The sequence below is a fragment of the Nyctereutes procyonoides genome, unplaced genomic scaffold (assembly GCF_905146905.1).
Source record: "Nyctereutes procyonoides isolate TBG_1078 unplaced genomic scaffold, NYPRO_anot_genome, whole genome shotgun sequence".
Taxonomy (NCBI): Eukaryota; Metazoa; Chordata; class Mammalia; order Carnivora; family Canidae; genus Nyctereutes; species Nyctereutes procyonoides.
The window spans coordinates 18,100,297-18,116,699 of record NW_026575040.1 but is presented as its reverse complement, the minus strand read 5'-3'; the positions used below and the strand labels follow the sequence as shown (position 1 = coordinate 18,116,699).

Sequence of the window (16,403 nt, the reverse complement as noted above, 5' to 3'; positions counted from 1 at the left end):
AAATCTCTGGGCAGCCCCAGTGGCCCAGTGGTTTAGTGCCTGCCTTTGGCCCAGGGTGTGATCCTGAGGCCCGGGGATCAAGTCCCACATCGTGCTCCCTGCATGGAGCCTGCTTCTCCCTCTGCCTGTGTCTCTGCCTCTCTCTCTCTCTCTCTCTCTCTCTCTCTCTCTCTCTCTCTCTCTCTCTTTGTCTCTCATGAATAAATAAATAAAACCTTAAAAAATAAAATAAATAAAATAAAACTGAAATCCCTTCTTTTGGAATTCTTTTTGGGAGAGCATTTACCAGTAATTCACAAAGACTCCAAATCTAATTATTTAAGAGAGGCATTTCTGCCTTGTACTTTCTGAATTTCTCCTTAGGCTTTTTCTTTCTTTTCTTTTTTTTTTTCTCCTTGAATGGTATGCCTCTCAGAATTCCCACAGAGTTGTCTTACATTTTCTATAAAGTGCAGTTAACTTTATCAGACACATTTTACTGTTATTCCTGGGGAAGGCAGAACACTTAATATGTGAGTAGAGGAAGCAGCCATTGAACATTTAAGGAGATAAACCTCTTTGTATATAGTTTCTGTAAATAAACCTTTCTCTGCATCCCAGTACAAGTTTCTTGAGTAATGAAGCCAAGGCAAACTCAACTACCACATAGTGGAGCACCTCACAAAAAATGGAGCTCAGTAAATGGTTGTCAAATTCAGTCTTGCATCATATGACAAAAATAGTGAAGATAAGAACAAAGCCCACAAAAATATGAGCTATAATTTGAATGTTTACTGGGTTCTAGGCATTATACTAAGCATTTACATGCTTTGTTTAATTTAATCCTCAAGAAAACCCTGTGAGGTTGGTATTATTATCCTCACATTACAGATGAGGAACTAAAGTTTAAAAGGTTAAATAACTTCAGCTCAGAAAGATTAAGTAGTTTGTCCTAGGGATCACCAAGCTAGGAAGGGTAAAGCCCATATATATTAGATAAGAACCTGGATCTGTCTTTTTCACTACTGTTACTCCAGAAAGAGAAATGCTACAGTGACTGCAGTTTCACAAGGTGTTGATAAGGATTAAAGGAAATGGTCCTGCTTTTTCTGGATTTATTCCCACCTGATGAAAACTATCTGCTTAGAAATAAAGTGTTTCTACAATATTAAATCTCAGGGCCTCCCAAGAATTTGATTGGCTTGCCATATTTTCTGTGGATTCTGAAAGAATCTGGTAGCAGGTATTTCACATGTAGGAGGACAGATAACATTGAACTTTGAATTCTAGTCAACTTTAAAAAATACAACCTACATTTTGGGGACTTTTTTTTTTCCTCACAGGTCTTTTGTTTATTTTATGCAAGGAAAACTTCTGTAAAGAAACCTTGGCAGGTAGGCAGGGAAGAATTCGTAATGTTCTCTCAGTGGTTGTCCTTCAAGCTCCCTTTCAGTTCCCCTTCTTATAGCTGACTTTTTTCCCATATTATGACCAGCATACTAGCCAAACCAGTTGGCATTAGGGGAAAAAAAAACATCCAAATTCTCTATGAGTGGAAGCCAGGCAAGAATGTTTAATCTAGTTAGTGGGTGGGCTTTGGTTGTCATAGAAACTCAGCTCTGTCATCCTATGTTGTTACTAGGCAGGAGCAGCCAGGTCATTCCATAAATCATTTCTGTCATAGCTGATGGTGATGCATTCCATCTGCTCCATCACTGCATGCCATAGTCTGCACACTTGAAATCCCTTCCTTCAACCCATCTGCTGCCCCCTCCCCGCCAGACACCTCCCCAAAGTACATTCCTTCTCTAACTTCCATTACAGACTTACATTTACTTTAGTGCTCACAGAACGTACTGAAAAACAAAAACATTACATGGGGAGTAGGAAGGATTAGAAGAGATGAGGAGAAGGAATTTTCTGAGGATTACATTTGAGAATCTAACATGCATATCAGAATTTTATGTTAGGTATTATGGATCTTCAGAAATGGTGACCATAAATACTTTGAAATTTTAAGTTCTTTAGAATATGACATTTTTAATAAAGCATCTGCTTTTAGATGGTAAAAACACTATGCTGTTGTCATTCGTAGTTATGTCTAGCTCCCCAGTCGTCTGATACATGTCTTAGAAGGTCTTTCATGTGTGAAACATCACAGGGTACAACCTTTGTTCTTTAGTTTAGGTATTAAAGAGCACACAGAATACTGTGATTAAACATGTAAGGCCAGATAATGCATTTGCAAAGGTTCCTTTATTTTAGGTTTAAGCCGGGATAATTGTGGTCTTAATCTCAGGATAGCTAGAAAGAGAATTGTACATGAAAGTATTTACACAAAGTTCCCAAAGCCCTGTGGATTATGCATTAGTTTAGATAATAAACTAGGGTAGATAGAAGGAAAGGAAAATCTGGGTATTCGTGCCATTTCTAATGTGTTTCCCTGAACATTTGCCAGACAATAACCCTTTAAGATTGTGCCCATGGAGAGTTATGTAGAGGAAGAAACATCTGGTTTATTTCAGTGCCTAATACCATATCAAAACACTTGGTCTTTAATTTAGAGGAGATCAAACAAGAGGACTGTTTAACTTTGTTGATTATATCAGACTTCTTTGTGATAATTTATGTTTTGATTTCTACCTCCGAGCAAAGAGAAAAAGAGGAAGAGTGAGAGAGTGTGTGTGTGTGCATGCGCACGCGTGTGTGTGTGTGTGTGTGTGTGTGTGTGTGTGTTTTAATCTGGATAGTTAAATGGTCAGTAGTCTCTGACAAAAGAAAAGAAAATTCAGGGAAGTTGACGTTTAAAAGTAATTCATGAAATAAGTTTCTTTGTTCCTTAGACTCAATAACATTAGCATAATAAAGATTAACTGAAATGTGCACTGTAGTGTTTAAAAAATTGGGCTCACAGTTCCAAGGTTGGGCTTGGGAGCCCTCCATTGTTTCTTTTTTGTCTGAGGCCCTTTTCATTAGCTTATGGCTTATTGGCACCCTGCTGATTGGAATGGACCATGACTGATAGGAGGAGGAGCCTCATTTGTTGCAGTAAAATGAGGCATATTACCATTTAAGCCTGGCAGAAGGTATTGGGAGTTATTCATCATTGGTCATTTAACAGTATGAGGACCATGGACTGCATGCAGAATGAGTTCTTACTTTGAGTTTATGCTTTACATTCTAAATCACTCCCATCGCCATTTTTAAAGTGACTGACTTTTTTCTTTTTTTTTTTCCAAACATCAGTGTAGGAGTTCTTTAAGGTCAGAAAGTATAAAAAGTAATAAAATCCTGATTTAGAATGTTCTTTGTCAAATAAAGTCTAATTTTAGAATTTCTTAAGGTAACAATTTCTATAGAACAAGTATAATTTGTATGTGGTTTGGTGATAGAATAAACATACAGAAGTGAACTTTAATGAAATAATCTGTGATCTAAAAGGCTGTATTATCCTGTTTTGTTTTGTTTTTTTAATGTAGCGTTGCTCCTTCTCTCCACATATCCACTCTTTCTATGAAAGTAGAAGGTACAAGAAAAAGTCCTGTACTTTGCCAGGCTGTCAGTTCAGGGAAAGGTATTAATAACAATTTGTTTGTCATCACTTTAATTTAGGGAAAAGGAGAACTAGACAGTGTGATGGGTGAATGGAGAAAATGCCTTTATTATACAATTGGAGAAGCTGCTTTTGAAAAAAAAATGAAAATTATATATTTTTATACTTGATACATTTTATATTTGATATGTGTTTTTATAATTATTTTTTAAAGCCCACAATTGATTGTCTTGGTAGTCTACTTATACCTTCAAAAACCCATGCCTGCCAAACAATATGCTTAATACATCTACAGTAATTCTCAGAAATAATGGAACATCACCATATCATTATTCTCAAAACTTCACCATAAAACTGATTTATAAGTGAATTCAGCTTTATAACAGGATCTTTTAGCCCCCTTTGGTATTTGTTACTGAACTCCATTACATAAATATTAAGAAATAATACCATTTACTGAGTCTTGGTTTTTATCAAAAAGTATAGCAAATTTCAAGTGCATTTTACTTCAAATTTTTTTTAATATTCAGCACCTACTTATATAAGGCAGTGATAGGCAATGATGGATTCAGTGTAGAACATTACATGGTTTCCGCCTTCAGAGAGCTTACAGTCAAGGAGAGATGATATGACAAGTATACAAAAAATGAAAACGTACAGCATACTGTAAAGTAAAAGACTCAGGAACAGTATAGTTATTCTAAGTATAAAGGAGGTGAAGATGAGTATAAGTGGGGAGGTGACATTTGATCTGGACTGTCATCTGGTGTAGAATTCCATCAGGAGAAATTAAGAAATAGACGTTTTGAAAGGAGAAGCCATATTCAGAAAATAAAAAATATATATATGTTTTGTTTGGATTATAGGATACATAAGGTTATAAGTAGGTTATAAGGTAAAAAGATATTTCTGTGACAGATTATGAAAGACATCAAATGTCATTCTGTTTAGTAGGCAGCAGGAAACAATATGTCAGATTTGACTGTTTAAAACTGGTTAGGGACAATAACTCAGGCAATTACGTATGGCGTGAAGGAGCAGGGAGTAACTAGAAATGTAAAGACTTAAATAATCCATCCATAGTTCTAATAAAGGTCTAAAGTAGTGTCACAGCAGTGAGAAGGATATGTTCCTATCCCAGAAACAAGAGAATTGCAGGTATTGGAGTCTGTGGTGGGAAGGGTGGAGGGGGCTGGTAGCAGGGAGAGAGTGGATTTGGTGGCCATGAGAATGCTGGTACTGAAGTAGAGGAAACAGAAGAGTGATGAAGGGAGGAGTAGGAAGCTTGGAGCAGTAATGCAAAGTTTGGCTTGACACATTGAGCTTGAAATGAAAGAGTATGTCCAGACAGAGAAGTCCAGCAACCAGTATGAGGATAGAAATGTCAACTTAGTAGTCATTCATAGAGATGTCATAGTTGATACTTTCAAAAGTTCCATTACTGAGGGATAAAACACAGGTAAATAGAAAAGAAAACTGAGACTAGAGCTCTGAGGGAAACCTACATTAAGAAACTGGCAGCATGATGGGCAGCCTGGGTGGTTCAGCGGTTTAGTGCCGCCTTCAGCCCAGGGCATGATCCTGGAGACCCGGGATCTAGTCCCACGTCAGGCTCCCTACATGGAGCCTGCTTCTCCCTCTGTCTGTCTGTCTGTCTCTCTCTCTCCCATGAATAAATAAATAAAATAATTTTTTAAAAAAGCATCAAATGCTCTAATAAATTTTTAAAAAAAGAAACTGGCAGCACGAAAGAGCGACAGAGCCTACATAATTAATTAGATCCAGTGATTTAAAAGAAATACTCAAATAGTAACTTCTCACAAGGATAATATTCATTCCTTCAACAAGTATATATTTACCAACACTGTTACAGAATCTGAAGCTCCTTTAAATCCTGTATAATTCAGATTCTGTCTGAATGAGACAAAATCCTAGTTCTTCTGGAGCATACATTTTATTGGGGGAAAAGGTAAGAGACAGTAATAAAACAAGTAAACAAGTTTAAGCAGTGAAGGATCATTATAAACACTATGAAGAAACACAACGAAACCAGGACGGTGTGTTGGAGATGCAATGCTGTTTCTCCACTGCTATCATGCTATTAATCTTTTCAGTGAGTTGGGTCTACTTGATGGTAATCAGAAGTTTTGCATGAACCTGAAACTTTTCTCACCCTCAATGTTATCAACTCTTCCCTGCCTTACCAATATTATATATAGTTAAGACATATTTCATAAAAGTTAATATCAGTTCCTAAAAATTATGATTATTTGAATCTTGAATGTGAGAAATAGTGACTTATGAAAGTAAAGGGATATGTTTATGGTTTAAATCATTTTCTGTATGCAGCCCACTAAGAACCAAACTGTGACCTTTAGCTAATTTTCATATGTGCATCCTGATTTTTTAAAAGGTAACAACTTTAAGACCAACAGTATTGATCTTAATATAACATACTACCCTCCCTGTTACTGAGTCCTTCCGTAATATCTTTTGAAGTCTCCATAGTTTTGCTTTTCCAAAATGGCTTTTTAACTTGAATATACAATTTCTAGATCTGGCTGTTTGGAGAGAGTTGGTGATTAAAGGCATTTACAATTAGAATTTAGTAACATTATACAAATTGGTGTTATTTTCTTTGAGATAGGTATAGTATATCCCTTCATAGTCAAAGGAAAATAGGCTTTCTGGCTGGTTGCAATTCAATCAGTGCTTGCTTCTTTTTAAAAAATAGAAGCTGTTGTGTTTAATGATTATGATTTGTGGAATTCTGTTTTAAATGAGCCTGTCCCAATATCTGGCTTTTTCAGCATATTATGTTGTCTTTAAAACCAATGCTGAGACCCCCTTCTTGGCCATAATTTGGGTCTCTTTAAATTCATTAGAGCTCTAAGCTTATTCAGAGCAAGGGTATTTCTATCGGATGACTCCTTTCACCCACAAGTAGTTTTCCTTTTTAAAATGTTTCACCACAGTTCATCCACATAAGTTGAATTGTCCTGCCCTAAGTTAAGTACTGAGATGTGAGGATGGTTTATTATGCTCATTATAAAAATAGAATTGTCCTAGAGAAAACTTCCTAGGAACTCTTAGTACTTAGATTAAAGAGACCTTTAAAATATTTAATGGTTAATTGGGTCAACTTGTCACTATTGTCTGTCACAATGTTTTAGCAATATGAAATAAATACAAAAAATTTCAACAAAATTTTCAGCCAAAATACCAAAATTTATGCATCTAGATGTTATACTTTTTTTAAATGGTTCTCTTAGTGGTTCCCCGGGTGGCTCAGTGGGTTAAGCATCTAACTCTTGATTTCAGCTCAGCTCATGATCACAGGGTGGTGACATCAAGTCCATGTTGAGCCCATGTGCAGCTCTGTGCTGAACATGGAGCCTACCTAAGATCCTTCACTCCCTCTGCCCCTCCTCCTCATTTCCTGCCACCTCCCCTGTGTTTTCTCTCAATGAATGAATGAATGAATGAAGTGGACTTCTTAGGAGGTAAAATCAATAAATCATTTTGGGAACATTATCTGAGAGACTTTTAGGGTTTCTTCCACTTTCCTCAAGGGTGACAAAATATACCCTTTGGACACAGGTTCAGTTTTTCTTTTTTTTTTGTTTTTGTTTAAATATTTTATTTATTTATTCATGAGAGACACAGAGAGAGGCAGAGACATACACAGAGAGAGGAGAAACAGGCTCCATGCCAGGAGCCCAATGTGGGACTCGATTCCAGAATCTCGGGATCATGCCCTGAGCCAAAGGCAGACACCCAACCACTGAGCCACCCAGACATCCCCACAAGTTCAGTTTTATATGATACATCATTTGGAGCTAAATTTGGCAAAAATGTAGTTGATCAGACTGAGAGCTTTTTAAATGAGAGAGGATAGCTACTTCAAAAAATTATTTTCTTTGGCTTTTAAACGGTAAGACTTATCAAAAGATAATAGTTTCTGGAGATAATTATTTTTTAATGGATATCACTTATTTGGATGATATATTTAAGAAAGATTGTTTATTAGACGTGTGAATTCTACAGTCATTCTCTTTTTCTAACAGAAATGTAAGTAATTTTCAGCTACAGTGATAAAGAAACAAATATGATCTATTTTCCCTCTCATTATTAGAATACATATGATTTTTTTTTAAGTAGTCTCTGTGTCCAACGTGAGGCTCAAACTCATGAGAGTCACATGCTATACTCACTGAGCCAGGTAGGCACCCCTGGAATATATGATACTTTTTTTTTTTTTTAAGATTTTATTGATTTATTTTGAGAGAGAAAACAAACAGGGACAGAGGGAGAAGCAGACTCCGCACTGTGCAGGTAGCCCAATGTGGGGCTTGATCCAGGATCCCAGGATCATGATCAGAGCCGAAGGCAGACACTTAACCAACTGAATCACCCAGGTGCTCCTAAATACTTTTTAATACTAGTTTGAAAACTATATATAGCCTTGGGATCCCTGGGTGGTTCAGCGGTTTAGCGCCTGACTTTGGCCTAGGGCGCGTGATCCTGAAGACCCAGGATCGAGTCCCACATCAGGCTCCCTGCATGGAGCCTGCTTCTCCTTCTGCCTGTGTCTCTACCTCTCTCGCCCCCTCTGTGTCTCTCATGAATAAATAGATAAAATCTTTTAAAAAATAAATAAAACTATACATAGCCTTATGTAATGTAATAGTCCTAAATTGATGAAACCGGTTTTTCACTCTGAGTTTTATGAGTGGCAACTTAGATTATAAAAACTCCATACAGATGGATTTATATTTTTTTGTTGTCACATATTGATACATGTATATTTTGTTTTCTGGTTAGATTTATTCTCCTGACCATACCAGCAGTAGTTTTCCATCAAATCCATCAACACCAGTTGGATCACCCTCACCTCTCACAGGTAGGCTTCTGTTTTATCTATTGACTTAAAAACATGTGCGGGGCTGCTTTGAAAATTTTGAACTTTGTTTATTTTCCAATAAAATCTTGAAAAAATTATCTGAGTTTTGAGAAAACTTGTTTTTTTTGTTTTTGAGTTTTGAGAAAACTTGTAAACAGAGCCTTCCTCTTACTCATTTTGGAGAATATTTAAATATTTGCTAGTTTTGAATTATTCTTTTCCAATTCTTAATTTAGTATAAATTTTAAGAGCAGTTATTAGGATAAAAATAAGGCTAGACAGTTGTGATGAAAGTAAAATAGAGTAGATAAATCAAGATTTTTGGTAAGGTAGCATAGAAAATAATCAAAATAACCTATTTAGAAGTATATCTAACTTCTTTCTTCCTTATTCTCTGCTATGTACCACGTGTAAGACTCAGAGATGAATAACTTTCTGCTAGTTTGTCTTTATTTTTAGGTCCACTAAGTTGTTATTTCATATATATGTGTGTATGTATGTATGCGTATACACACACACTTACATTAGGAATAATGTAGGGTTTTTTGCTAAGAAAAAGAAGTCTCTACAAATGTGGATAAATATTGTTAGTAGAGTTAGATAAGTGGTTCAGATTTGTTTTACTTTTTCCTGTTTCTTTCCACATTTGATACTATCCTACAGTATAAATTTGTTGAAATACAATTGTTATTATTCAAAATAGAAATTTTTTAATATTAGGAATAAATAAAACTATAGGAAAATGCTTAATATTCATTAAGCTATAATTTTAAAGCATATTTTTTGAGCAGTGTCCAGAGGAAAAAAATGCTAAAGAAGAAATGTATTAGTTCTAAAGGAAAGACATTAGGCAATTGGGTAAAAATTGTCATGTTCCTCCAGAATTTGACCTCAGAAATGATTCTTTTTCTGATCATGTCATTAAGTCCATGTGGCTTTGTTATTGTTGTCGTTGTTGTTAAACCTTTTTACTTTATTGAGGGTTTCTGATATATCAAGGCCCTGGCTATCACCTGTGCTTTGTGTATTAGCTTTGTGACTCTGGTAAGAAGCATTCCAGTGTGGAGATGATGAACTGCTGGCAGCTGCTTTCAGCTCTTAGTGGGTTCTGCCACTTTCTCAGACACCATGGCTTCAGCTGTCTAGTAAAAGTTGAACAGCTGTTCCCCACATAGACAGGACTATGAAAGACCCATTGACTTAAAGTTGTTATTTAACAGAGAGCTGAAATTACAGGAAGAATGATGTAACTTTAACCCTACTCACCCCTCTGGCACAGTTTTACTGAAATTATCAGTGGCATTTTTGCCACAGCCTGTTTACCTCTTTCTCAGAGATGAGTATATTGGTTCTTACTATGTGTTCCCACCTTCTCACCTCTGCCCAGTGAGCTGTAAAAGTGTCCTTTGGTTTTTGTTTTGTTTTTTGTTTTTTTAAAGATTTTATTTATTTATTCATGAGAGACACACAGAGTGAGAAAGGCACAGACACAGGCAGAGGGAGAAGCAGGCTTCATGCAAGAGGCCCAAAGCGGGACTCAATCCCGGGTCTCCAGGACCACATCTTGGGCCGAAGGCAGCACCAAACCACCAAGCCACCCGGGCTGCCCTTTGGTTTTTATTAATACTCAATGGGAAGTCAGGCAGCAGAGGAGTTTAGAATTTATGAGGGGACATCACTAAAATGGAGAATAGGAAGACTTAGACATTTTTCAAAAAATAATGGTCCAAAGTAAAATCTCACATTCCTCCTTCATCTTTATTTGATGTTTAATGGGTGATACCCTTTTTTCTCTTTAATTCAGCTGATTAATGAAAATCTATGGTCTATTGAAGTGTGTAATGAAGGTATTAATAGACTTCTTATTCAATTCGGCAGTCATATTCAAAGAAAAATTCTTTCTTTCTTTATTCCTACTGAAACAGCACATCAAAGACTGATTTTATGCAGTTGCACTTCTCTACCATCTCCTGTATCTAGTATTTTCCTTCCTGTCCCCACACAGACATATGCGCACACCCTAAATTGGCAGAAAGGTAAAGGGAGAAGGAAAAAGGAAAGCATAATGTGATAAATTATTCACATGAAAAAGATGGAGCAAACCAGAGTTTCCATTATAATATGTGGAAATTATTTGGTACCTTTTATGGTAGTAGCCTGTTATCTAGAGTAAAAAAAAAATCTACCCACTGTGTGCTTTCTACGTTTGTCCTGTTCTCTATGCCTGAGCATCAGTCAGACACAAGTGAAGAGCCACATAGGCAGCTTCTAAGGCAACCATCATTCCTGTTTAAATTCCACTTATTTTCCTTAGGAACTTTTCAGGCCAAGAACATCTATTTCTACCTAGAGTGTGCTTATGAGGCACTTCTGAGATAGTTATCATGTATCAGTTGGGATGAATTAGGCTAAAAGGAAGAAAATCTCTTGTCTTGACTAGCTTAAATAATAAGGGGCTTGCTTATCTTGTACAAGAAGCCCATAGCAGGGCAAATTCCTGGATACCAGTATGTCAGAGCTCCTGCTCTACTACTTTGCAGTTCTTCCTCACCCTGGTGGTGGCAAGTTCAGCTATTCAAGATACCATATGTAGACATAACCATGTTCATTAGAAAAAGGGCCATCCTTGCCTTGTATTGTAAGAATCTTTTTCAGAAGCCTTTTCAACAGATTGGCCCTCGTGAGTCATTGGCCAGCACTGGGACCCTAACATACCTGCTCATAACAAAAATGGAACCCACCATGTTTATCTTAGACGTCAGGATTTACCCAAGAGCTAAGAATAGAGTTACTCTTTTCTGGTTCATACCAGGAAAAGATAGATACCCCACCCCCTTCTGAACAAAATCAGTGCTCTAGCAGCAAGGTGGAAGAGAGATGACTATGTCCATTTGGGAAAGGACACAGGTATTTAAGAGGGTGTGTTTACTAAGGGAACTTGGGAAGCAGACAAGCAAAACCATGTTTTGCTTTTCTAACTCTTGGAATATAAATAAATAAAGGTTTAATAACTGCAATACTCAGTAGCAATCTTGAGAACATGTACAATAGAAATAAAGAGGGAGGAAGAGAAGAGAGGGAAGAAAAAATTCCTTAGTCTTGGCTAGTTTAATCAATGAGATAGTTATTTTTATCATCTGTCAGTGTGTTTGGTGTTAGGCATTTATCTGACTTCAGGAGATTTTCAATTTAGCTGAGAAAATAAAAGATAAACACATAAAAATACAACCGTCAGAATTCACTCTTAAGCTAGAGTGGTTGGTATAAACTTCATGAAGAGAACAGGACTTAAAAAGGAGGAGAAAGAGCTTTCCTGGGTCCAAAGGGAAGAGTGTAACAAAGATCCAGATGCAAGAAAGCACATGACTTCTTCATCTGGAGTCATGGGGATGACTGATTATGAACTCTCCACGAATGGAAGTGTGAAACACTAAGATGGAAAGGTTGGCAAGAGCCAAATTATGGAAAGCAGAGTGCTCAGTGGTACATTAAGGATTATCCAACTTTTTTCCAAGTATGAGAGATCTCATGCAAGTTTGAGTTTAAAGTGAGATTATGGGATCCCTGGGTGGCTCAACAGTTTGGCACCTGCCTTTGGCCCAGAGCGCGATCCTGGAGTCCTGGGATCGAGTCCCGTGTCGGGCTCCCGGCATGGAGCCTGCTTCTCCCTCCTCCTGTGTCTCTGTCTCTCTGTCTCTGTCTCTCTCTCTCTCTCTCTCTCTCTCTCTCTATCATAAATAAATAAATAAGTAAATAAATAAATAAATAAATAAATAAATCTATCTTTGAAAAAAATAAAGTGAGATTACAAAGGGAGGCAACTAACAAAATAAGAAAATGCATGATAAATGATTCTAAGAATTTCTTTCAGCCATTCAAAATGTTGGTATCTAGTCTTTAAATTTATTAACCAGTTAACTCTAAATTCCATTCAGAGTGAGACCAGATGAGAAACACTAGGTTAATTTTGAATTTAGTGATGAAATAAAGCCTGTCCATATTTTCTAGCCAAATAATTCAATTCTCCTAATCACCTAGCTAGCTTATTATTGGGAAATGGTCATTAAATTTTAAGAGCAGGTAAGTTTATTACAATCCTTCTTGAATAAGGGCTAGCTCTTTGGGGTGATCCCTAAAAGGCCCAGGCAGTTACAGAAATTGTTAACTACAAAAACAGTTGAAAGGTTGTGCTTATATAATAGAAGGAAGGATAAGCCCCAAGTGAGTAGATATGTATGTCTACACCAGATATCAAGTGACAGAGAAAGAAGGCAGGAAATCCCCTATTCTCTCCCATATGTGTGTAATAATGCTACAGTTGATGATGACAAGCTAGAGATAGAGATGCCAACATCAGCTCTGGGATTGACTTCTAAACTATCCAGTCATCCCTTTTGTGACTAAAAACATGAATTTTTTTGAAAGGACTAACTGGGGTTCAAGGAGCTCTGTCCATGAACTGTATAACTTGGCATTCATTGCTATGAAGTTCGAACAGTTATCAGTGATTTAAGCACGTTAGTATTCTGTTTTAACCAAGTATGTCACACTAAGGCAGGCCAATCCCATAATAAAAACAAAACAGGTTTGAGTGTATTTGTATTTTTCCAGTTTAATGAATTCCATTTTGCATATACACTTTAATATGATTTCTTTGCATCAGTGTAAAAAAAATAACAATTGTGAGTGATTTCTTATCTAAGTAACTGCACATTCCATTCCTCAACAGTAAACTAGTTGAAGAACCACAGAAATTGCCTCTGTTGCCAACCAGATGCACGCTAACAATCCTGTGGTGTTGAAACAGAAAATTTGTATTAATATCCTATACAGATTAAATAATTTTATGATTAGTCCTATTACAGGCTGATCGCCAAAGGGAAATGGAAAAGATGAAACAAAATGTCTAAAAATAAAATATTGTAAACATTTAAAAGAAGCTACGTTCAAAGTCATTGGGGGTCTTTTTCAAAATGAATTGTAATTAACCTCTTATCCACAGAAAATTCATAATTCTACATCTTTGCTTGGAAAGTACCAGTGCACTAAAATCAGTGGTGAGGTACGGGCTAAATAGAAATGCTGTTTATATGAATTCTTCATGTAGTCAGTTACTGGATTTCTCTGGTTGCTAAATACTGCTTGTTAAATAAGTTAGTTCACAAGCTTCTGTTTCCTTACACAATTTTAGATTGTCCATGATTTATGTAGTTGAATTAGGATTACCTTTGTGTGTCTAGCAGGAAACTTTGTAATAGTCCTCAAATTAGGTAATTTGCTTACGAGTAAAAAAAAAATTATCTGATGAAGTACATTAACATTTTTCTTACAGTTTTAGTATTCAAATATTTTCTATATAATCACAAATATTTTTTATAAAATCACAAATTATATGCAATCACATGCATATAATTGAGAGATAATCAGGTTAAGAATCTTTCCAACTTTTTAACTTGCAAAATATATATGTTTGATGGGAATAGAATTACCAGTTTATTCAGTGAAAGTGAACTATAATAGTTATGACTTAATATAAGTTTGTGATAAGTTTATCAATGTTTTCTGAATGTAGCAAATAATCTACAACATTATTTGGTGAATTGGTTGGTGAAACATGCTAAAACTTCAGTTAGCAGTAAATGAGACAAATTAAATAAACCTTCAAGTTCTCCAGTTTTGGATTTCTAATAAAACTCAGGTTGTCCCTGAACCTTTTTTTTTTTAAGATTTTATTCATTTATTCATGAGACACAGAAGGGCGGGGGGGGGGGGCACAGACACAGGCAGAGGGAGAAGAAGGCTGCATGCAGGGAGCCCGACATGGGACTCGATCTTGGGTCTCCAGGATCATACCCTGGGCCGAAGGCGGCGCCAAACCGACAAGCCACCCGGGCTGCCTGTCCCTGAAGCTTTTATTAAGAGCAATAACATGTATTTATTTGGATGGTTTTCATTATTTTCTGTAAGTAATTTATTTCTAAATGCACAGTCATGAAATAAGATTTTTGATCAAGTATGTTGTCTTTTTTTTTAAAGCTATCTTGACAAGACCATTTAAACACTACATTACATTCTCCCCAACACATCATTGAGTTAATCCTTCCTTTTTTTTTTTTTTTTTAGTTTTTTTCCTTTTTATTTTTTCTACTCTGAACTTCTTTTTTCTTTCTATTATTATGTTGCAAGTTGAAGGGCAAACAACCTTTAACAGTTCTCATACTGATACTTTCCAAATTAAATAATGTGTGTTGGTATAAATTATGCTGGGAAAATGTTTAATAGATAAATGCATTTGCAGTCATTTGAAATTGGTGCATTTGTGTATAACTTAATGGCATAAGTAGCAGGACACTTTAGACAGTAATTTGGCTTTGTGAATTAAGGATCATAAATATGTTTATACCTTTTAATTCAGAAATGCTATTTATCCTTGGGGCGCCTGGGTTGCTCAGTCAGTTAAGCATCTGACTCTTGATTTCAACTCAGGTCTTAATCTTGAGTTCAAGCCCCATGTTGGGCTCCATGCATGCAAATAAATGCTGTTTATCCTCAAGACATGTTCCCAAAAAGAAAATAACAATGTTTATCACTCACAATATGGAAATATTTAGATACGATTCATAATAGCCTACTGAAAGCAGCCAAAACATCCAATAGTGAAGGAATAGTGATGGTTAAGTAAATTATGATCTAGAGAATCCGGTGAATATTAACAGTCATTATTAACATTGTCATAAAGACTATGTAAAGCCATGGGGGGAGGAACAGAATTTTAAATTATGTGTATTTTAAGTACATTTTCTCAAGATAATGTGTGCTTTTGGACAAAGTCTGAAGAATATGCAAACCATAAAAGTAGTTTTTGTTGTTTTGGTTTTGGTTTTTTGAAGCATAGTTGACAGTGTTACATTAATTTCAGGTATACAGCATACTGGTTTAACAGCTCTATATGTTATCCTATGCTCACTGCAAGTGTGGCTACCATCTGTCACCATATAACACTATTACAGTACCACTGACTATATTCCCTATGCTGTACCTTTCATCCCATGACTTATCCATTCCATAACTGCAAGTTTATAACTCCCACTTCTTCGCTCACTTTTCCTTTCCTCCTGCGCCCCTCCCCTCTGCCAACCACCAATTTGTTCTCTGTATTTATGGATCTGTTTCTGCTTTTTTTTGTTATAAAATATAACAGAAGTAGTTAATAAAACTAATACAGGTTTTTTTTAAGATTTTATTTATTCATGAGAGATACACAGAGAGAGGCAGAGATACAGGCAGAGGGAGAAGCAAGCCCCCCACAGAGAGCTGGATGTGGGACTCAATTCTGGGACTGGGATCACTCCCTCAGCTGAGGGAAGAGGTTCAGAGGCTCAACCACTGAGCCACCCAGGCATCCCAACTAATACAAATTTTTAAAAAATAGTTATTTTTAAAGTATAGTCTTGTCTTTTTTTTAAAACTCCCAATACTGTTGTATGAATAATGAAAAAGATTTTTTTCTAATGTGTTGGGCTTATAAGTAGGCAATACTATGCTGAAGGCTGAACAAAAATGCTTACATAAGTTTATGTACAACTACAGAGCACCTTTACCCTTTCTTTCAGAACATTATCAAGATCATCGATTTAACCAAGGTTATGTATATGTGCTTTTCATGTTTTGTTTTAACAGGTACCAGTCAGTGGCCCAGACCTGGAGGGCAAGCTCCTTCATCCCCAAGTTATGAAAACTCACTCCACTCCCTGGTAAGAACCTCTTAGAAATAAACAGGTCACTTTTATCTGACAGTGCAGAGTACATTTTTTCAGTAAATCTTGAGTAAAAAAACAGTAGGATAGCATTACACACAAATTCTTTGCTAACAAATGGCCTGATTTAGTTTAACAATATAAGACACATTGGGTGTGCCTTTTGCCATCTGTTCTTTGGGACATCAGGCTTCTGGACAGCTGGTGTTAA

General features: G+C 36.2%; 1 protein-coding gene across 11 annotated transcripts in view; it reads left to right on the top strand.

Annotated features, from left to right (window-relative positions):
- TCF12 (transcription factor 12) overlaps positions 1–16,403 on the top strand; it is a 375,082-nt gene that overhangs the window by 330,342 nt on the left and 28,337 nt on the right. For all 11 annotated transcript variants that reach the window (XM_055319710.1, XM_055319706.1, XM_055319716.1 and 8 more), the window contains 2 exons: positions 8,357–8,435; positions 16,116–16,189. In XM_055319710.1, the coding sequence (XP_055175685.1) occupies positions 8,357–8,435; positions 16,116–16,189 (153 nt within the window). The remainder of the gene's footprint in view (positions 1–8,356; positions 8,436–16,115; positions 16,190–16,403) is intronic.